This window comes from Cyanistes caeruleus, chromosome 1, assembly GCF_971803275.1.
Source record: "Cyanistes caeruleus chromosome 1, bCyaCae1.hap1.1, whole genome shotgun sequence".
NCBI classification, from domain to species: Eukaryota; Metazoa; Chordata; class Aves; order Passeriformes; family Paridae; genus Cyanistes; species Cyanistes caeruleus.
In genome coordinates, this window is record NC_141701.1 from 102779435 (window position 1) to 102803608 (window position 24174).

General features: G+C 34.5%; 1 protein-coding gene across 6 annotated transcripts in view; it reads left to right on the forward strand.

Moving 5' to 3' along the window:
- Positions 1 to 24174, forward strand: part of CNTNAP2 (contactin associated protein 2) — a 1014544-nt gene that overhangs the window by 565813 nt on the left and 424557 nt on the right. For all 6 annotated transcript variants that reach the window (XM_086845653.1, XM_086845662.1, XM_086845669.1 and 3 more), the window contains one exon: positions 4186 to 4335. In XM_086845653.1, the coding sequence (XP_086701779.1) occupies positions 4186 to 4335 (150 nt within the window). The remainder of the gene's footprint in view (positions 1 to 4185; positions 4336 to 24174) is intronic.

Sequence of the window (24174 nt, forward strand, 5' to 3'; positions counted from 1 at the left end):
TAATGACCCAAGTGCAGCTGCATAGCCTTGCATTGCTCCAGTGCTTCATGGAGATAATGACAATATTCTTTCCTTGTTTTCTTCTTTAACATTAAACTGAATTTTAGGTTACAGTCCTACATCAAAATTAAGACAAGGTTCTGGTCTGATGTGGCAGATGTTATGCTGTTAATTTTAGAAGAATTTTGTCCATGAACATCAGCAGACTGTATAAACTAGCACTCATTGATAGTCACTGCATGGGACAATACCTTTTGAAGGAGGATTTGATCACACAAAGTTATCTGTAGAAGAATTTGAGACTTTTGCTACTACAGTTTTCCCTGAGGCAAAACTCGACCAGATGTTGTCTTTCTGGATTCTCCATTATGTATTAAACCCTTGTATTTTTTTGGTATTCGTTAATGTAGTTCTTCTTCCATGTCTGTAATAAGCAAAACATCTGTTTCTTCTTGTTCAATCAAAGTGCCTAACTCAAGAGTCCTACTTTTAAAATAATGTCATTTAAATAGAAAACCTACATAGAGAGAATGCATTTCATTAAGATATTTAATTTGCATATGAAACCATATTTTCCAGAACTCAGCAGGGAATTTGTGGTGGCAGCAATATGTATTTCTCTTTTTTTCTCTCTCAAGATTGCATACCAAAAGAGAATAAGAAAAAAAGGAATGCAAATAAATATATGTATCAGCTCAGATGAGGAAATTAAACTGCAATGAGAAACCATCATTGTGCATTTGGGATGTAGGCCATCTTAAACTTTCCAGCTGAAAATTCTTTTATTATAAGGAGACATGATCTACTCTTACTAATGAATCTTGGTTTAGAGAAAGATTTCAGCAAGCAAAAATAATCCCTCAATATACATGAGGCTTGTAATAAAATATTGCAATATTTTGCAATACAGGTCATGCAGTTACACAAATTTATCCCCCGTAATATATGTATATATGGAATATATCATATATCCCAATAATAACTTATGCTCCTGACACAAATCATTGTCTTATTTATGAAGGAGGGTTAACACTTCTGCTACTAATATACATAAATAAAAAAATCAGACAAAAAACAGTGGCAGAGATAAAAGGTGCTTTTAGGTTTTTGACTGGGGAGCACAATTCTGTAAAGATAATAGTGAGTATTTCCTGCATACTAATGAGCAATCCTCATTAGCATTCATCGGTAAACTCCACAGGAGAAAAATGTACCAGCAAGTTTTCTAAGCAATCATAAAAATTGCACAAGAATTTTTGTGACAATGTTGAGCCAGAGCAGTTGGGAATATTTCTATCATTCTGCAAATCTCCATGAGTATGGGTAATACCTTCAGCTAAGAAGTAGAAAAAGCCTTAATTAATGATTATTTTGTATCAATACACTGAAGAGTTCGTAAAGCAGAAACAGTGTCATCTTCCAGGGACTGACAGGAGTGATGCCAGCTTGTAGGGGCAGATATTTTTAATACAGTCAAAACAGCAATGCTTCTCCAATCATGCCTCTAGCAAGCAGCTTACAGACAGCAGCGTGTTCCCTCAGTATATTTTGCTAAACAATGTGCACACATATTATATTAGCATAATGCTAAATGCTGTGCACACACAGAGAATGCATGAAATCACTTCTGCTCTTAACCTGCAGCTCTCCTCATGCTCTCATTTCCCGATCTGCTCAGGAGAACCACCTCCTCTGTTGATCCACCTTGCTTCCACCTGCTTTTTGCCTTGAGTCATTGTAATGTTCATTTTCTCTTTGTGTCGCTGGTAAGCTTGGGTGGTTTTCCCTTCACTGAACATGGGGAGAGCACAGTACAAACACAAAATATAAAAATACAGATTAAAATAACTGAAGTATTTTGAATCTCATGCCATATTTAATTTAAAATATTTTTCTCATTAGTACTTTCAGTTCCTTCTTTTATGAAGGAGTATCTCCGAGAGGTGAGGATAGTGAACTTAACCTTATTATATAAAATACAGTAAGTTTCCAATTTTGTAGCATAGTCATCTGTCTTTAGCTCCATAAGTTGTCAGGGTGAGCTCTCTCACTACCACTCCTCAAGAGGGCATGGGAAGAAAATACGACTGAGGTGTTCATGGAGTGAGATAAAGACTGGGAGATCATGTACCAATTACAGTCTCAAGCGAAACAGACTAAGCTTGTAAAAATTAATGTAGTTCATTCCCAGTCAAAATAGATCAAGGTAGTGAGAAACAAAAGCAATTAAACCAACACTTTTCTTCATCCTTCTTGAAGCTCACCTTCCTCAGTCACAATTCCTCTACATCCTGTTCCTGAGCAGCACAGGAGGGGACACGGGTAAGACCAGGACTCTGCTGCTCCTGCTCTCTTGAGCTGTTCCTCTGCTTCCGTGGCCAGAGCCCCTCCCATCCCTGTTCCTGCTCCAGAGCCTTTTCTGTCCTGTTTGCCCTCACCTCTCCTTTCCTGGGGCTGAGAGGCTTGGCTGTGCTCAGCTGTGCACCTTCTCATCTCATATCCTGATGTGTCTTGGTTTCTGCAATATTCCCCTTTCCAGAGTGTTTTAGATACACCTCCCTTTGTGATCAACAGCTCATGCCACTGCTTGTGTGTCCCATGTTTTAATAGCCCAGTTCTTAATTTTGTCCAGGAGTCTCTAATCATTGTTATTCAGTTCAAGGTATTACTGAATACCTCAATAAAAATATAAAATAGATGTTTTAATATTAGGTCATCTCAGGAAAACTGGGGTTTTAAGTAAGGTCTGATAAGCTTCAGTTGTAGTAGCCCATGCTGTAACAATTTTGACTTTTAAGTCAGTGGAAATTAACTTTATTAACTTTATTTGGGTTATAATTGCATTTTTCAGTTTCTTCTTTTTCAAATGTAATGTAAATGAAAGCAAAAGAACTTGCAAACAGAAAGGAAAATTCCCTCGTACTTGGTATATTAGGCCTTTCATCTGTACTTCCTCTAGATTGAATAAACTTAAAAGATTTAGTAGTAACATTTCTTACTGATTTATTTTCAAGAGGTTTCTGCCACTTTTATTCATATTAATGAATTTTCTGAGAATATTCTAAGAGCAGCCTATGTTATTTTAACTTGATCTCATATTTTAAAATGTTAAAAAACTAGGAAAAAATATTCATCAAATGTTTAGATATATCTGTTTGCCATGAAAAGTGTTCTTTGTTCATAGAATGTAACATTCCTTTTGAATACTTGGAAAACTTTTCTGGCATTATACTTCTGCTGACATTTTGCATCCCACTTAATTTTAGAAACAGCCTATAACGTTGTATTGTGGTTTATTTTGGCAAACGACATTTTGCTAAGGTGACTTAATCTAAGTGGAGAAAATGTTGCTTTTAAGAGGTGCCATAACTTGCAGTTTGCTTTTACTACAGCATTTGCTACTTACTTGCTGACCCAACATAACCTGTCTGCAGGGAAATGAATAGAACAAACCAGTACCCTTTGGCAGTTCTTCATGTGCCAGGCAAACTGGCCTTCTGCCAGCTGCAAGAGACAATATTAGAAGCAGATAAATTCTGTGGGTTTTAAAGCATGTGAATGAATGAATGAATGAATGAATGAATGAATGAATGAATGAATGAGCAATTCCATCTGCTTTACTGTAGCCAGTACTTGGAGGATGGTGCTCCCCTAAGATTATGGGATTTTCAGACATTTGCTGGTTTTGCAGTTCCTCTGTGATAATGTCTTGCCTTTTCCCCTCTTTTTATTCCTTTCCCTTTTCTTGGAAATATCTGATATAGGCCTAACACAAGCCTAATGTGCCCTTTGGCACTGTTACTCACTACAGTGAAATGAATGAATTGATATCTTTTCCTTCTGAGCTTGATCATAGAAACAATTAAGACATATTCTTTATTAGTAAAATGCAGAATACGGCCTTTTGATAGGAAAGGTGAGTGATAACATCTGTACTTAGATATTGTTATGCCTGTAAGCACATACACTTTGGTACTTTAAAGACTTGTGTTTGTGATATAATGTGGATTTCACTGAAATAGTTGCTTTAGCAACAATACCTTGTTATCCCACTAAAATGATTTCATTTCTTCAGTAGCCTTCCTTAAACCTTATATGATGAGCCTGTGAGAGACACATGAAATACTTAGAGATAATAAATATTGGAGTAAGTAAAATGTTGCAATGATTTTCTCTTCTTCATAGGCTCTGGTCTCAATGATGGGCAGTGGCATGAAGTTCGATTCCTGGCTAAGGAAAATTTTGCTGTCCTCACCATTGATGGCGATGAAGCTTCAGCTGTTCGAACTAACAGCCCTCTACAAGTCAAGACTGGAGAAAAATATTTCTTTGGAGGTAAAAAAATATCAAAACAAGTATGTGCTTAAAGTGCTGTTGTCTTTTAATCTATATAACAGGTGAAATGGAGTCCAGGATGTAATTTATTTATATGGATCTTATTATGGGTTAAAAGCCTAGGTACTGCTCGTCAAAGAATAAAATACTAAATTTCACTTTCAATCTAACTTGCAATGATATCTCAGGTCTCTGAACATTTCAGAGAAAGGGGACTCTTAATAGTCTGAACAAAAGGCACCAAGTATAGAAATAAACCTAAATTTTTAAGTTTGAAATCCTGAAAAGGAAAAATAATAAATGATTGTTCAGAACAGGTCTTATTTTTTTCCTGATTTTTAAGTGCTGTCATGATTGTGGGTAATGGAGAAGCTTTCATAGACTGAATCCTTAGATGGTTCAGTATTTTTGTCTTTTGACAGTCCATACGCTAAAAATGGGTTCTTAAAAATTGTGCTTCCAATATTTATTGGCTTGTTCTTCTAAGTTAGTATTTATAAAAATAAAAAAATGCCACCAAAACTCTTGGATTTAAATTTCTATATTGAAAAGTGTGTTTGTATATCAAAAATATTTTTGATCAAAAAAAATGCAGGTTACACTTTTGAAGTGTGCCACATATTTAACGTTGTACATGAATTCTTCAGACAGAGAACATAAACTTTAAGAGCAGAATTTATCAGTGTTAAAAATTTATTTCTTTCAAACTTACAAGGTGCATGTCTAATAAAAATAAAATATAAATATGATAATATAAATAGTTATAACATTACCCAAGGAATGGAAAATTTTGTGTTATATGTACTCCAAGTAGAAAGAAAAAACAGCAATTTCAAGGTTATTTTAATTTCATTGTTATCAAATTAAAGTTGGTCTGTCACAAGAATTAAACTTCCTGTTGCTGCAACATGCATATTTTCCAATATCTGTAATTCAGCTAATACTGATTTTTCTTAGCCTATAGTCTCAAATAAGAGTCCTAGTATAGCCAGTTTCCACATGTTAAAGTGTGAAAATTATTTTGTTGTCAAAACATAGTATGTTCAATTTGTCGGAAGTGTGTGACATTCTAATTAAATGAAGTCAGAAAGCACACACAGGAGACAATGAGAAGAAATTCTGTACATAATACGTCAAGTGTTAAATTCTGTTAATTTTGATAGGTAAAATCCCTAGATCACTATTACATTTCTGGAGAGAGATTGATTGATTTCTTCTGAAATGCCTTTTATCTCTGTTTCTTTGTCTTTGAGGGATAGAGTGTCTAGTTTCTCCAGGTAGTTTTTATACCCTTTCTTGGTCAAAAGTCAGGTTGATTTGTTGTCATTTCAGCTGGACTATGAAATCTGCTTGATTTGTGATTGCTGACCTGTACTTTAAAATTCCACCATTTTTTCCATAAAAAAACAAGCATGCATGCAGACATAGTTCTAGTGGGACATGGAAGTCAATCACGAATTCCCTGATGTCTCATTCCCACATCTGTTCATGCAAATACACAGTCCTGTTACACAAACTGCTGGGTGTTTGTTTTTCCTTAGTGTCTTTCATCCTTTAAAAAGTCTTCTAAAGGTATGTCAAAAGAACAGTGGTGTCCTAACCTTCATGTCCCATGTGTATTTCAAAATCTGCCTTTGTGATGCTATACCTACTCACATTTACTGTCAGAAGCTGTGAATCTGAGGAAGCTTAATTTATAAAACCCATTTCTAATATTATGTTTCCACATTAATTTTGCTATATAAATGTATGGTTTTTATATATATATATATATATATATATATATATATATATATATATATATATAAATAAGATATTAAAGACTTCAACTTTCAGGCAGTCTTGTGGATGCATGTTAGAAACCTACTCTTTATATTCATGATCTGCATCTTAAAAGACAAAGATATTTTTTGTTCTATTCCCTCCAAATGTACATGTCCCTCCTTACTTGTCTTCAGAAGCACTCCAAGTCATGGCTTTTAAAAAATAACATTTGTAAGAAGAGGCTGCAGAGAAAGAGAATCATGGGTAACCACAAACATTTCGGCCAGATGGTCATCTAAGATATTTTCATTAGTTTCCTTAGGAATAAATTCAGATAAGAAAGCATCAAACACTTCTTTGCTGCAAATACATATAGTTGGTTAAGAAGTGAGCTTCTTGAATTCAGTAGCCATCTGCACAATGCTAGATGGCTAGAAGAATTCATTATCAATTCTTTGGTGATGATATGTTTTCATTGTGAAAATGAATATAGATTTCTTTGCTAAAAAAGGAATATGATATTTACAGATACTTACCCTGTTGAAACCTTTGTATTATGAAATATATATATAAGAGATGAAGAAGTTAAATGATGAGATTTAAACATTACAGTGATATGATATTCATCCAAACCCACTGCTATACTTCTTGTCCTTTCAAAATACTGAGAAAGCTTAGTCCAGTAAATTTGTGTTTGGAGAGACTGTATAGCATTTCTAGCACGCTCTGAACAATCTTTGATGGCCTGTTTCATCTCTGAAAGGACTACTATACGTATGCAAGTGTTTTGTTCCCCAAACCTTCCTTTTCTCTGATTCCAAAATAAGGGAGCCTCTTTATTTTCCTGTTTCTTGGTGTCAATACAACAGACATATACTATAGACAGTGTTGTTGTCTTTGCTGAAGAAAAGATTTACAAATTGCATTTCAGCACTGCAGTACAATATTTTCTTAAAAATGCTTTTCATTGACCAGAAGAGACAGATTTTTACAACACATGCAGTAATATTTGTATAAAGAAGATGTGGAAAACAGAATATTTTGTGACCTCTGCTCATAGGACTAACTTTTCTAGTTTTGAAAAACTGTAAGTAAATAATAAGATTATTCTTTATTTCTCTGTCAGAGAATATTATGTTCAGTACCGTTAACATCTTTTTTTTCCCCTTGCTTTGTGCCTCTCCAGTGCCATCTCCCAGCAATACTGAGATCCTCCCAAGGGACAGACAGTAGTGATGTTTTATTCAAGCCTAAAGAGTTAGGGGAAGCTGAAAGATGTGCCATTTCTGTAGATTGTGTGAATGTGGGAGGGTGGGTGCTAATTGCCTATTACCCTTCTGTATAACTATTATTTTCTGCCCACTGGTTTTATTTTCCTTCTTTTTCTTCTCTTAAATTTGTGATTTTGGTAAGAAATGAACTTCCCTTCCCTACTAAGCTCTAGAGAATGATGTTTCTTTGTTGTTTCCAATTATCTGCATAAAACAAAGAAACAGAACAGAGGAAGTGAATCACAGAGTGAAAATGAGTCCATTAACCTCATTTGCACTCTTGGAGATAAAGGGCTTTTGTGAGGCATCCTAAGCTTTCACCAAACCATCTAATAGCTTCCTGATGTCCATAGGAAATATTTGATTAGCGACATAATTTTGATTTGTTTCTATGGCATTTCTTTTTAGTTGTGTCCACTTTCCCTCTCTTTTTCACTGGCTCAGGGATGGGAGGGTTTTAGTATGAGTGCTAAATTTTCATTGAGTTCAAAGATAGGCTACGATCATCAGTCAATCCACTCTTGCTGCTTTTCCTGACTACCAAAGATGAGGGGAGTATGCAGTAAGTTTCCTATGGGACCAGGCTGAGGTGTATAGAAAGCCTTTCCTTTTCTCCGCAAAACTTGTGAAGTGTTGCTCCTGGAGTAGAATTTGTTTTTAAAAGTTGTATTGGTCTAAAAGTCCATAAAATCAGAGGTGATGGAAGGAGAGAATTTTAGGAGAAAAATTATCTTCCTGTGTTTCACATTTCTTGGACTCTTCTATGCACCTTCCCTTCTTAAAGATCTTTGTATGATGTGTCTAAATTTTTCAAGTTACCCAGTGTTTTGATTGTAGAGATTGTTTTCATTAACAGCTGTTATAGTCATGGCCAGACTTCCTAGGTAGTGTCACTGGAATGTAAAAAACATCAGAAGTATCATAATTGCAATTATCAGCTAGAAAGGGGTCACTTTTTTTTTTTCAGGGGGACAGGTTTCTGTAGCTCAAATTCAAATTTGTTCAGCAAAACCAAAGTTGAGAATTTAGGTGTCATAACAAATAAATGAGACCCAGATAATGGCAATACATGTTATCTGCTACCTGAAAAATTAAAAAGTCCCTGCTGACTTCATCCTTGCAAGTCTGAAACTTCTTGCATATAAATAAGTAACAATGATGTTTGGTTGTGTTTGTATGTTTTCTGCTCTTTTCTGAAGATTTTTAGTATGGCAGGGTTTCAGTTTTGCTGTCCATTTGTTGTTTGTGGCAGTTTGGGTTTTCTTTTGCATGTAGGACCACAGGACAGGATGCTCAAATTTGCATTTCTTGTGGAAAGAGTGTTGAATCTGTTTTGAAACCTTTCATGATGATAACTTTACTGTAAACTCAAATACAAATCCATGAGGAGAACATCGAGGGAATTCCAAGTTACTCAGGGTATAATGTGATTTTTGTGTGTCTTCAGCATACATCTTCAGGTATTCTCCCAAGTCAGATCTATGAAATAATGGTAAATACATGAAATGAAAATAAAATAATTGGAATGGGTCATATATTTTAACAGCCCTCATAACTTGGATCATTATATCTGGAATGTTTATAAGTCAATACATGAGCAAAGAATGCAGATATGTAAAATTTATAAGCAAAAAAAAAGAAATGCTTGTAGCAAGTAAAAGAAAAAATTAGATGACAGGAAATTATAAACCTCTCTCTCATATTTAGTACATGATTAAAATTCTTTATTATTTCATCATCTCTCTTGTACTATCAATGAGGAAACATGACTAAATTCACATTCCTTTTATACAACTTGCATAACTGAAGGGGCGTTGATCATCATTTCCCATTAACTCTTTGAGATTTATGCTTTTTTCATCATGTTTAATTTTTTTTTTAATTTCATTCAAAAAATTTGAAGGTTAGACAGATGAGATCAAGTAAAATAATGGTGCCTTTCTGTGATTAATTTTCAGTAATGTTGGTGATGTTATAGTATGCCAATATGCCAGTTAACCAACACATTTTATACAACAGCACAAGCAGAAATACTGGGGATAGACTGATGTCCTGAAGAAAAACAGGTGCAGAGAGAAAGCTGGTACAATGTGCAAGCAAATAAAAGATGAAATGCATGGTAATGGCAGTTTAGGAATGTATGTATGAGGGCATGAGTCTTGCTGGAATAACTTCAGCTTTTGAGCAAAGACCTATTAAATATGAGAAATGTCTATCCACTGAAATATAAATGGATGAAGTCTTAAAAATGTTCTCCTTCTTACAACATAAATCTCTTGTTAAGCTGGAGATGTTAGCCACAGAATATATATCAAGACGTTTCTCAAAAAATAAAGCATAAGAACTTAATCTCTTTTGCTTTATTTTCTTGGAAGCACTAAAGCAAATGTTTGCAGCAGAAAAGAGTACATCAAATTTTTCAATACATTTTCTTTACTCTTATTGACATTTAAAACCAAGAAAGAACAAAGAATGAGGAAGAATATGTACCATAGAAAGTAAACCTGCATGGACAGTGGAAGGAGTAAATTGACTTTATGGAGACTCTATTGTCTCTTACTCTGTGAGTATATTATTTATTTTCTTTTTCAATAAGTATAGTAGTCATACTGCTTCCTGAGTCCTAATCTGAAGCAAATTGTTCCAGTCTAAATATTCCAGAAAATTCAAATAAAAATAGAGTAAATTCCCTACCCAGTATAGATCTTGACTACAGATGGAAAGGAAAAGAGCTTGTAAAAATTATCCATGCTTCTTCTAAAGAAAGGGCTTTTGGAGAAGGAAATTTCCGTTGAAGACCCAGAAGAAAGCTATTGGAGACACACCCAAAAGTAAAAATTATACCTGTATTCTATATGGCTCTCCTTTATTAGGTCAAGCTACAAGGGTTTTGGTACCAGTAAGTGAAAAACTACTGATAAGAGGGGAAGGGCAGGCACTTCAAGAAGCGATGAAAGTTCATAGGAATGTTAACCAGTACTAACCACAAGTCAGTACTGATTAGAGCTCTGTGGTTTTAGAACACTAAAAGCAATGTAGTCTATTGATAGCATTAGGAATCGCAAATATGTCTGTGTGTGTGTGTGTTGAATTGTGATGTGAAAAATAATATGCTTTGTGATGTGAAACATATGTTTTTCTGTTGTGGGAAAATATTCATACTACTAAGTAGTAGAGAATGCTAATTAATACTGGAATAACACTTCTACCAAGTTTAACTATTTCTAAAGGGTGTCCTGGTGGTGCTCTGAGGTGTGTGTGTGCTTGTTGTCCACAGCCACAATTCAACACATCTACAAAGGAAAGAAAAAAATAGAAACGAGAAAAGGTAAATTCCTGGTGCCATCAACACACCATACTGTTTTCAAAGGCTTTCCTTTCTTTGGGGAGTGACTTACTGATGCTCCTCAGTGGATTTTCTCTTTAATATCATAGAATCACAGAATCATGGAATCATAGAATCACAGAATCATGGAATCATGGAATCATAGTATCATGGAACCATAGAATGGCTTTGATTGGAAGGGAAGGTCAATGTAGTTCCAACCCCTCTGTCCTGGGCAGTGGTGTGTTCCACTCCACCAGATTGCTCAGAACCCCATCCAACCTGGCATTAAACACTTTCAGGGACAGGGCATCCACAACTTCTCCGGGAAACCTGATGTAGTGTCTCACCACCCTCACAGTAAGGAAATTCTTCCTAATATCTGATCTAAACATCTTCTCTTTCAGTTTGAAACTATTTCTCCTCATCCTTGTAAAGGATCTCTCTCCATTGTAGGCTACCTTCAGGTACTGGAAAGCCACAATTAGGTCACTTGTAAGCCTTCTGTTTCCAGGCTGAAAAATCTAGTTCTCTCAGCCTTTCCTCATGCAAGATGTGGCCAATCCCTCTGATCATCTTGGTGGCCTCCTCCCTTTATTTTTTCCCACACCTGTAAATACAAGACAAATTTTCAGTCACATTTCAATGTTTTAAGTATGTAAATGAGCACCTGTTAATATTGTAAACAGCCTTAGGCAAAAAGTTGCCTAAATGATTCTGACGATATTCAGACAACTGATTCACTTTTCAGAGAAATCTTATCTAGATGATTGTGAATATGAATAACTTTTGAAATCTGATTTAATGAGTCATAAATGTATAACAGAAGAAAGAAAACCAGATATCACCAATTGCAGTGTTTGTGAAAGTGGGAAACAGAACAAAAATATGTTATTTAGAAAAAGGTCTGTCTGACTTGTATGGTCTGAGTGAAGAATTCAGTGCTGATAGAGGTTCTCAGTGCTGATTGCAAATTCTGTCACATATATGAAACCTGATTGGAGGTCCAATTATAATTACTATCTGCTGCTTCTAGTATATAAGCAAGCTGCAGGTATCACTTTGTGTCTAGGGCTGCCAATTAAATCCTTGCATGCCTGCAGTCCCAGGTTGTTATCACCTTCTACTGAGGACAACAAATCTCATCATATAAAAGTGGCAGTCTACAGCTCTAACAAGAGCACTTATTAGTGATGCTTTTGTAAATCATGAAGCAGATTTTAAAGGCTTATATCTTCCAAAGAAAGAACTTTATTGAATCTCACAGTCAGTGGTGTAGAGCCAATTTATCTGCATAAATTGGCAAAATGGAACCGTGAAGTTGAAAGAGAAGGCTTAAAGGCTTGTTTTTCACCCACCAGCTAAACACTGAACTTACCTGTATAGTACTTTGCAGCAGAAAGTAACAAGTTAGAGATGCACAAATCTTCAGTATGGATTTCTGATGGCAATTGGCTTACTTCCCAGGTTGTATCAAATTACCTTGTAAGTGTCAAAGTATGTCTGCTTTGAGTTTAATTTGGGTGGAGAAGGTTTGATAATGCAGTACTGAATATTTAATATTCTTGATATCTTTAGGAGGGAATTAGTTGTTAGCAAATGACTAGACTATTTTGGGTTATTAAGTCCTGTAAAAGACGCTGCCATTCACCTTTTTCACTGAATGGCCACAATTCTTTGACTATTTTTTTTTTATTATTATTATTTATTTTTGGATGGGGTTGTGTGTGTGGAGGGGGATGTTCTTTAAGGCAGAAAAATTTCTCTTAGGTAGGAGAATAAGCATAAACACTAACCATGCAGCTGTTAGAAAAATGCTGTGTTTATGAATGAAGAAAAGAAATACGAGACTTCTGAGGGATGATGGTCACTGACAAGGTTATATTACAAACTGGAGAAAAGAGAAACTAGATCAGTTTCCATGGAAATAAAGAATACTCAGTCTCTTTGAGTTCATTTCCCATCATACAAAATGTATGCATAGCTCAACTGATCCTTAGAAGTAATTTTACAGACTTTCTGCCTCTGGAGTGAGACCTGCATACTTATCATTTGATCTCATCTGACAAAACCAGAGGCTGTGGCTAGTAATATACAATGGCTGAAAATCCTTTGGCAAGCAAACTTCTATTTATCAATAAAATCAAGTCAAATAGTAGTGCTATGTGTAGCAGTGTGCATGATATTTTTGTATTTGTGTAGGAAGTATTTTGCTTTAATCTATAACAGCAAAAATACTCTCTAGAGGGCACTAAGGATATTTCCTTGTGAATCTCTTTCCAAGAAGATGATGCCTCAAAAAGAAGCAAGCTTTAGTGGTGCTTTAAAATGCTTCATCTGCTCCTCACACCTAATTTTTATTATTCTTACTGACCAGACTTTCCCAAGCACTTTTTGTATTTACTTGGCATTTTTTAATAAGTTTTTTGAAAACTGATTTTTATATTTGATTCTGTAAGTTTAGAGCTTTCTGTGGAGCTTCAGAGTAATTTATTTATTTTAATTTTTTTATAATTAATTAGGCCTTTTGTGGTTTCACGTACATCATAATAAAAAAAAAGTAGAATTTTGGAACAAGATGTTCAGATCCCATATTCCCATGATTTTCATTCATAGGAATAGGTTGCACAGAGTCTGACCCTCTTGCATTTTTCATACTCCCTTATTTATATTCATTGTCTTTGAATTTGTGTTCCCTATTGACTTAATAAGAGCTTTTCCATGTTGCTTTTTACTTTTGATTGCACATTCACTATTGCCTCTTATTAAGAACTTGGCTGAAGTACAGGGGAAAAACATAACTGGAAAGGAAGAGCCTTTTATTATATGAAAGTCTTAAAAATCATGGAGTGAATAAACAGTGCTTATGCTGGTAGTGACTCAGTTATTCTGTAGATGCTTGATGAAAAATTTTGAGACAGCACAAAGATGGAATACTGCATATCTTGCTGCATGTTGAAAAAAGGTCACTGAAGAATTATACAACTGGAATAATAAATGAAGCTTAAATCTTTCTGAGAATAGTGGGGCTCTTTTTTGTCATTTATATATTCCTATTTCATTTTAGAAGAGATTTTATTGTATTTATGATATCAACGAAAGTCAAATAAGACAGGTCTTTATAAATGCATTGAACGATCTTTTCAAGAATCCTACAAATATTAGAAAAAAGACTATAGTCATATCTCATGTTAGTGGCCAGAAATATAAAAATATCTTATCCACCTGTCATTTGGTAAAGTGGAATTCTTGTTTAGTCAAAAATTCCTTTTGAAATGTGCCATCAACCACTGGGATAATTCTACAAGAATGACACAACCACATGTGCATACACGTGCAGTCACTAAAAATGTGTTCAACAGAACAGTTTTATTTAGTGCTTCAGCATTTTGAAGTTCAAACAAAGATGAAAAATTCGTTGTTGGTACAATCCACCTGCAAGAAAAAAATCCTGAATTTCATTGCAAGCATGTGAAAACTGAAGAGTTTTGTATTTGTCTCTGTGCCATGCTTGGACTTGTAGTAGGCAAGTACTTACTAGATTATGCCACACGCAAGGTCTTTTTAGCTTGTCATCGGTGACTTTCAGAGTTATATTCAGGCATTGTAGATGACACTCAAAAAATTGATTTGGTTTGCATACATACCTTGTTTAATTAATATCGTGGCATCTGAATGACCCAGTAATTCAAAATTAATAAAGACAGATTTTCAAAAGTCACATTTGATTGAAAAAGCAGAAGAGTACAGCAACCAAGGATCTCCTTGGAAATTTTGCAGTAAAACTTTCCTTAATTGGGTCAAAGAAGTTTGCCATAATTCTAATATATTTTGGAAGTATTCATTATAATTCTGCTATTGCAAATGTATTAGCAGTTACTGTAGGTTACATTATTCTTTAGCTGAATGTATTTGAGAAAGACTCTGACTAATGAATGTATTCTCAGCACGTCATTACAGCGAGGCAGCTATCCAAGTCTTTGTATTTCTCCTTTAAGATTTGTTTTCACAGGCAAGAACAAATGTGTATGCACTCTGATGGAATTTCAGAACTAGCTCAGATTTTACTGAGCTGAAAAAAAAGGTAATCCTTTGAGGAGGGTGATACCAACATTCAGAGAGCATTTTTAAGGAAATTTTTTGTCATCCAACGTCTACTTTATTATTTGGAGTGTGACATACAGAGCATTCTTCTTTACCCATAATTTTTCATGAAACTGCACTGAAACTAGTCTCATTTTAAAAATTCACTCAATTTTCTGCCTTGCTATTTCAGGAGATGCAAGGGCAGGAAGAATCTGATTATTAGCAGTTTCAGAAACAGCCTTAGCGTTTACTGCTCTGCAGATCACAATGATTGGGACTCACATTTCTAATCTTATTGATCTGCAGTTTCATTAACTTTCAACATATCAGAAGGTTGCAAACTGTATGTAAGATGTTCTTGCTTAGTGAAATAAATAGAACTATTTTGTTTTCATCATAGGCTTAAGACTGTTTCAAAAATACTTTGCTTATAATGAAAATAAAAGAGGGATTCTACAAAGTGCATGGACCATTCAAAAATAAAATTAATTAGGAATTATATTTTTATATGTGTAGAGTTTACACTAAAATTATATATTGGAAAGAAAAAAAAAATATCCAATTTAAAGAGTTGCATGAGTATATCCCATTCCCTTTTCCTGCACCCCATTGTCAGACCCACCTGAGGTGAATGCTTTAATCTACATGAACTTTATGATGGTATTTTCTGCTCCAGTCAAAGTTTTTGTTCTTCATTTAATGCACCCTACTACTCTTCAATATGTTGTGTTACAGTGAAGCATCATTTATAACTTTTAAATTAATATATTCCTTCAAATTCAAATAAAATTCAAATTTCCTAAACATGCTTCCTTAACATTGTGGTATCACTTTGTATCTCTGGTGAAAAAAAATTTATTCTTATCTTACTTGATAATAAGGGTTTATTTGACTTTTCTGATAGCTTATTTGATGGCCTAAATTAAAAATTGAAAGACAAATGTAGATTTCCCTCTTATGCTCTTAAAAATCTACCCCAGTGGAAATAAAGCTAGAGATTTGGAGAGGGTTCAATATATTGCAGTATGGCTGTATCTGACCCTTAGCAAGTCATTTAATATCTGCTGTTCAGTTCAGCTAACTACAAAATTACATTAAAATAGTAATTTGAGGGTGACTAATTAAAAATTGACTGTGGACAATACAATTGGCTCTATTCCCAGTACTAATACATTACTTATCCTTGAATATTCAAGTCCTAAATATTTATTACTACAAATAATTATTAAAAGTTCATTTGAAGCCCCAGTGACTACATATTTACTAAAAATGTTTTATGTTCTTTTATCAATTTTGAAATTTGAGCTTTTGTAAAAGGAATACTGCATAAAAAAGGATGAGTTTTATGAAAAAGAATAGTTTGAAACTTCACTTTGTTTGTTAGATTTAGAATGATGTTTAATGTGATTTGTCCCATTTTAGAAGGTTTATGCGCTTTCCAAACATCATGGATTGCAAATTATGTTTATGCACAAATGTATACAAACATGTATATATATACATGTACACATCATACATGTATATATATACATGTATACATCATACATATATACACATGCACGAGTATATGGGCAGTAAAAAGCATCATAATTTGATTTCCAAATGAGTTAAAAATGAGTTAGCTACAAAAAAAGACCCAGCTGTGTAAAGGACAATACGATGTGACTTACAGGAGCTTAAACAGGATGGCCTTGTGATTGCTAATATAAGTTCAGTTTGTGAAGTGAAAAGAACTTACTTATATATTTACTGATAAAATTCAGAATTAATTAATATAATGAGTAAGTGCAAGAATTTTATCATTTCCTTTTTGAATAATTTGCTGATGTTTTTCTCCAAGGAAAACAGTTGTCGCATATATGTCTTCTGATAAATTACTTAGGGTTCCACTTAAATAAATTACAATCTGAGAGACTTATTACTAGACTTCTTTAAAGGGTATTTCTGAGTCAGTTTAGATTTATGACACAATGCAAATCAAATTTTCAGTTATTGTTATTGATACTAGCGTTATTAAAAATTAATCATCTCATGCACAAGGGATAAAGATGACAAATCTGGGAATATGCTTTGAAGATGCACTGAAATTAATATTCTTGAAAGAGTAATGTGACTGAGTCTTCTTGCTTATTAGTATGTTTTTGACAAGCAGTATAGAGATTATAGAAGGAGATTTGTATTAATAAAATATCTAATAATATAAAAGGGTGCTGTGTTCAAGAGTGAAATAATTTTAGGTAAACATAAAATTGAATGATTTTTTTTGTTTTACTAACAGACAAGGAGAACTTTGTTTTAAACTGAGAGAAGGCTAATTTTCTAACCAAAGAAGAATAAATAAGAGAAAATAGATATTTTAAAATTTCCTGAGAGTTTCTTCTTTCTCCTAAATAGCAGTTGTATACAGAGAGAGTAATAGGAATATACTTCAGCATTTCATTTGCATTATTTCACAACCTATAAAGGCAGATAAACTATAAGAAAAACCAAGCTTGTATTTTTTCTAAGGGTTTTTGTTATGGAGTTATATATTTGCATATCTCAAAATCTAGTTTGCAAATTGATTGATGGTGGTAGAAACAACCATGAAAGACTTCAAATGTGCTGCACTGAGTATTTCAGTAATGAAACAGATTTAACCTTAGCAGTTGCCAAGGGATGGACCTTTATTTTACCATGAGGCCTTGTGATGTACTGATGCTGCCAAATTTCATAGAATCATTGCCAAAATATGAGGGATACATGATGAAGTAACATTTGGGGGAAGAAAATAAGCATGTCATACTTAAAATATCACTTTGAATTATATGAAAAATTACAGTCTTAAAAAGCTCACTCTTGCAACATAATAGAAATGTCATTAAATTGCTTAAAGCTTACTGAAAAATGCTGAGCTCTTAGTGATCAGAACACTGTCCAGATTGTAAAACAAAAGAAATTCTGTGGAAATCAATTAAAGCTTTTTTATGTAATGTCTTACCAGGTCAGTGTGAGCAAATTTTGTGTTTACATATAACAGTATGATTGAAGGAATACATACCACTTTCTATTGTTGTCTAACTTCATGCTAATGACAGGATAACATTTTTTTTAAGGAGTGATTAGTGAGCCAGTTTGTTTTTATTATTTTATTGCATACTATGTATTTGCATTTCTTTTAAATAAAATTGTTTCCTTATGTGAGACTTTAAATATGAAGGATAAAAATTATTTAAATTCTTAATGTGTGTCCCAATCTGTCTTGAAAGCTGAAGGAAAGGTGACTCAAAATATTTTGTGACACATGAAGGAGTTGAACCCTGCAGGTACTAATACAGTATATTTGTGCACATCTGAAATACAGATGTCAAAGAATAGTATGGACACATAATTTTTGGGGGGGTAGATAAGACAATCAAGGCTGTCAGTGGCGTTTCATCATTTTCAGTGAAGTCAGAGGTGGTGTCCAGGGTACCTGATTATGGTGCCATACCCTTAGTCATTTGACAGCTATCTATAATATAGAATAATGAGTTAGGTGAGTCCTTTACTTCATTTTTCAAGCAATTCAGACATCCTTTTCTTACTTATATACCTACATCTTTTAATTTCTTCCCCTTCATTACCTGGTTTAATCTGTTTTTAGAAACATTCAATTTTTAATTAATAGAAATGCATTTTTGAGAATGTGTCTTTACCTCTTATTCTGCCTCTACACATTATCATGTTTTTTTTTTTACCTGGGGGCTGGTTATGAGGCCGTGAATTCCTTAGTCAGAATCCTCTCTACTGTTCTTCTCCCGTGCCTTCCCTCCCCATGATTTTCAACTCCATCCTCCTCCCGTTTCCCAACACACTGCTCAGTATCGCTCAATCAACGTGAGGAGATGAATTGCTTCCTTGGCAAGAAGGGAGCATGAAGCCTGAGCACAGTGCACTCTAATTTGTCTTGTGTCGGAATGTAAAGCAGGCTCTATCACCCAGGCTGCCAGGCAAGGGTGAGGGATGGTAGCTCTGATAGGTTTATCATGTTTTCCCATCTCTCAGAAAGCTAAATGAAAACATAAAGTTCTCAGGGACTGGTTGGGTATGAACTGATAGCGTATTACTTCTGGCACTAAAACTAAGGTTCACACTGTAGTGTCAGCAACTTTTTGTCTTAAAAAGGACAAAAACTTTGTACTTACAATCACAAAGGCAGCAAATTCCAGGCATGTGTCATATGTCAATATTAATTAAATTTAAAATATAAAATATATTACTGAACTATTAGTTTTTGTTTGGATGAAAGCAAAATAACTTCACTTTCAGGTAAGCATACCAGTGCACACTCTGCCTCACTGGAATTTTAAATTACAATTTGGTGTATGGGTCAGAAGAACTAATGCTAGTGATGACCCAGAATTAAAAGTTCACATATATTTATGAGAGTCAGAGAAGATGCATGAGAATTAGATGAGAAAGTGTACCTGGTTGGTGCAAACAGTCTTGTTACCAAACTACCTAAATTAACTTTTCTCATCTATATTGTTTGGGGTTTTTTTCCCCACATTTCCTTTAACATGTACTTCCCATGTAATTTTAGTCCATGTCTTCTTCTCTATGCCTTTATGTAGAAACACTTTTTAATCCACGATGATTTTTTACTCCTCCCAAAAATGTGTTATAGCTCCACTTAGGAAAGATCTCTGAAAGATTTAAATGCAGTTGGCCACTTTTGCACCAGCACAGTTTTTACTAACTTCACTACAGTGAAAAATCATGTGGGAAGTGTATTGGAAAACACAGGTATTGCTTAGAATTTAAATGGAGTAGTTTCTCCCTGTGTCTATTTTTATTGTACTTCCAAACAAATGGACCGAGACTGATGAGTCACGATGGTTAATTGCACTATTTAATGGCTGAATCACACCTACAACAGGGGCTATTTCCCTAATAAATTCTAGACAGTTCTGAAGACCTCAGAAATAATTTCTGTACTGCACAAACATGTACCACAAAAATTCTTTGGCATTAAGGGAAATACAACCTCAACAAACAGAAAAAGAGATTTTGCACATAGGAAGAATGTTTTCTGTTCAGAAAGCAGTCTTTTGTTAAGGGGTAATCTTAATAAATCTAGATTTCCTGTTTCCAATTCTTTTGTTTTCCTTAGTTTAGTCTGTCCCAGGAATACACAGTGACCTGACAGAAAGAAATGAAGATGCTAAAAACATAATGTAAAGATGTACACTGTAAGGGTGATATTCACTAGAGGTGAGGCTAAAAATACATGAAGTTGATATTTTGGATTGATAAGGATGCCATAGAAGGAGGAACTAAATGAGTTGTATTGTGTTTATATCTTAATTAGGAATGTTGCTGTTAAACTTTATTTTCCTCTGCATGTCTTAGGAATAAACATTCCCTATAATATATATACTATATATTACTAAAATTGTCAGTAAATTGCAATTAAAATTAAGGAGATGCTTCTGTAAATGAATTGCTGAAAATTTCATAGTGAATTAATTCAATATCAGAATGACAGCTGACAATTATATACACTTTGAGTCTATGCCTCTAGGTATCCATTTTCATACTTTAGCTTTTACTTAGAGGAGCTTTAAAGAGTGTGGCTCTCCAATTTTTCCCTTGGCTACAGTAGCTTGTATCAGGTGTGGTCAAATTTGGGTACTTGTAGCTTTCTCTTTGAGGAGCAAGTTTAGTGGATCATAAGTTGCATCATATGGGGTTTTTTTCAGTATAATAAAAGATTTTGGAAGGAAGGCCTTTAAACCCTCACCAAAACACATTACATGAATGTTTCTTTACTTTTTTTACCCAAAGTCATATTCTCACAGACATGTGGTGTTCTCTCAGGGTGAAGGAAACTAATTCTGTTTTCAGAGATTATGACATTTCATCCTACCAGTTGTTCACCTGTGTTCATGGGCATTTCATATTCTATGCAAAAGTTATTTTATAGCTTGATTATATTCTTGACAGAAGACAAAGTCATCAAAGTTAATAACTTTGGTATTGTTCCTTGATATCACTCAATTATTTGGTCAGAAGGGGCATTTGCCAGTTTATTCTTTTGCATTAATGCACACATTCATATAATATTTAATAGCCAAAAAAATAAGACCAATTTTATAAATAGCTGAAAAGCTACTCTAAATTCACCATCCTCATGCAATAGGGCTGAGACATGTAAGTGTAGGTCCATTGAAATTCTTCACCTGCCTGCTTGGAATCTTTGGGCAATAAGCAACCATGTGTACATGGCCTTCATATCCATGTCTCCAGTAGATGAGCAATAGCTACATAATAGAAAATACAGATGGAATAAAGACAGCAGTGATCTGTGGTCGAAATAAGGAATTTTCTTGGCAAAGTGAATTTGCTATCATTTAATCTTACTGAAAATGTTGTATGTAATTAACTGATTTTATTTTTAGAAAGCAGCTAATTAGGTGATTCACAGAGGTGCAAATGCATCATCCATTGATTTCTTGCTCAATCAACATGGAGTAAAACTAGTCTGAAACCCCAGTAAACTGAATCAGGGAAAGTTCTTCTGGCCCTGAAGAAAATGGGTGATGCAATAAAAGTTTTGATATTAGTGAAGATGACACACTCCATTCTCACATTATTAAATAGTGCAGAGAAGATGAATGAGCGCTCAACTTTTTAACAAAATGAGGGAGAAAACTCCAGAGCAGTATTCAATAAATCAAGTAAGAAAGTCAGGGTCCTACAGCTGTTTAAGTGCTCATTTTCTGATATGCTTTTTGAGCTTGTATTTTACTCTTTTCTCTGTTCCTAAATTTCTTTGTGAGCTTAATTCTCTTTCCTGTGTGCTCTGTTGAGAACATTAGCTCATTTTGAAATTTTTCCAGATAAATTTTTTGAAAAAAGATAATATTGAGATACAAACCAGAGACCAGACATCAGGACTTCACAAAAAGAGTTGCCAACATTTTCTTTTATTCAAAATTTGGGAGTATAATGCTCTGAAATACCAAATTAATCGTTGCTTTTTACTGAGTGGGCTCTGCAGATTCTTGGTCTAAGTTTAATGGAGTATTTTCACGACTGCAGTCCTAAAATATTTGCTTTTCTTCTCTATACAAAAAGAGATGTGAAGAATTAAGCTCCTCACTGAAGTCTGAATATGGTGAGGCTGGCCCAAGAAACTTAAAATATATTTGACTAATAAAAGAAATTATTCCTAAGTGTTCTACCAGCTTAAATTGGTTTGGTTTCATTTAGATAACCCTTGCATTATGTTTAATGTTTAATATTGTTCATGTTTCTTGACAAAACATCCTGACAGTAGACTGTTTCAATATGGTTAAATTGTTCTTTGAAGAAAAGAAATATATTTAAAACTCCAGGAAAGGATCAGATTCCCTGAGCTGTGACCGCATGTGAAAGAGGTGCTCCCTATGGGTAGCTAACAATAACATAAACCAAGCCTCAGGCTCTTATCATTCTGTTCCAGGGTATTTACTTCATTCAAAATCATTGAGAATATATTGTCTGTAAAGGTGCTTGTCATATCTCTCCTGGCTTAAAGGTTAGTCATGCAAAAGGGCGTTTTTAGTCATAGTTGTGAAAAGAATTTTTTTTTTGTGAAGGGGTTAATGTATTTCTATCCTCTGGTTAGACCTCAGCTGGGACCTTGGTCTAATGTTTCTTTAGCTCATGAATATTAGCCTTTCTTTTGAAAAGACCCCAGACATATGGAAAGTCATCTCAGCTACATGTCTCTTGTGGGAAAAAAAGTCTAAATGTCAAGCAGTAGCGCTGAAAGCCTTTAAAATTGGATCATGTTCTGCAAAGAAACATGTTTATGAACACAGCAATGGCTCTTTCCCAGAAGTGCCTGCAGCCTGTATTTTTAAAATTAATGCAGATTTCTCAGCCTGTCCTAAATCTGTTTGGCTACCAGGAACCTGTGAATTGTTTCTTGGATCTCAGATCTACCTCCACAAAAGGCACCACAATTTGCACTTGTGTCAGCTGCACAATTTGACACAGGCAATTTGATATTCTTGAGTCACTGCTTGACAGGCAGCAAAAACAGGAATACACAGAGACACCTCAGGCAACTGATGCTTTACCTCATGTAACAGGAAGTCCTGAAAATTAAACATGTAGGAATGCACCAAAATATTTTCATTCTTTGAAGAAAAAGTTGGTTTTGTTTGTCAGTGTTCAGCCTTTTGTGAACTTCCACAAATTCTAGGAAGGATCTTATAGAAGCCCCATATAATCCTTCCAGCAAGTAATAGGAAAAAAGAGTTGTTCCTTTCAGCATTGTGTGTTCCCACTTTCACCCATCACTTTCTCTCACTCACTGTAGTTTCAGGGTCTTTCTTTTCTCTGGAACTGATGAAGTGGCAGAGTGTAACTCCACTCTCTGACCTGTAAGGAAGGAGATGGAGTGCCCTTCTGAGCCCCACTCTTGGGCTGCATCAGTGTAAACTGCATGGCAGGAGATCAGATAAGCAGACATATTCTCAACAAGTTTAGGTTTAACTTCTCTGCAGTCCCAGTTTCACTATAATTTTGCCTAATACACTACTAGGTATCCATATGTTAAAGTGGTAGTGGATGGTTGAATTAGACAGGACATGGATTGCAGCAGCAGAAACTTCCTAAACTACCACCAGCCTTGGATAACTCTGATGAATAATGGAGAATAAAACAAACTGGTAAAATTACTGCTCTGCATTACCATTACTTGACTTTCTCTGTAAGTGAAATTCTTATGTTTCTAATGACAATTTTTTTTTTTCTGTGATAATTTTGATATGCTTTAAATTGTGTTAAGTAATTGATCATGAAGGGGAATTTGTCAAAACCTTTGTGAGTGACATAGGAAGTATAAAGAAAGCAGAAAGCTCTTAGGTTATGTTACTCTGATCTCATAATTGAAATACCTCTTTGGTTTTGTTTCCTCCTGTTTTTTCTGGATCAGGTGGATCTTAGGCTGTGGCTTTCCTGTGAAATTACACCAATTAAATGCATTTAAAATTGGATTTTAGGGGCATATATTGTCCTCCCATGTCCATCTGCCCTCCAGATCCTCGTCACATGTTTTAAAAAGCTTTTCCTCAAGAGCTGTTTCATTTGTAAATTTTAGATCTCCATTATCAGTTTTCAGTCTTTAGTGGAAGGAAGCTTGTAGACAATATGTTTATATCTGTTGGAAGTTGCTTTCTATCATCTCTGAAATGAATAGAAATTCTGCTCATTTATCTTGACATTCTTTCATTTACAGATTTAATGAAAAGTTCTTAACAATGTCTGTAGTCTGCCACAGACTACTAAAGACAAAGTCCCAAATGAATGTTTATTTTTGATGAAGATGATTACTTTGTAGCAGGAATAAACTTCAGTAGAATCTGGAAGGTGACAATG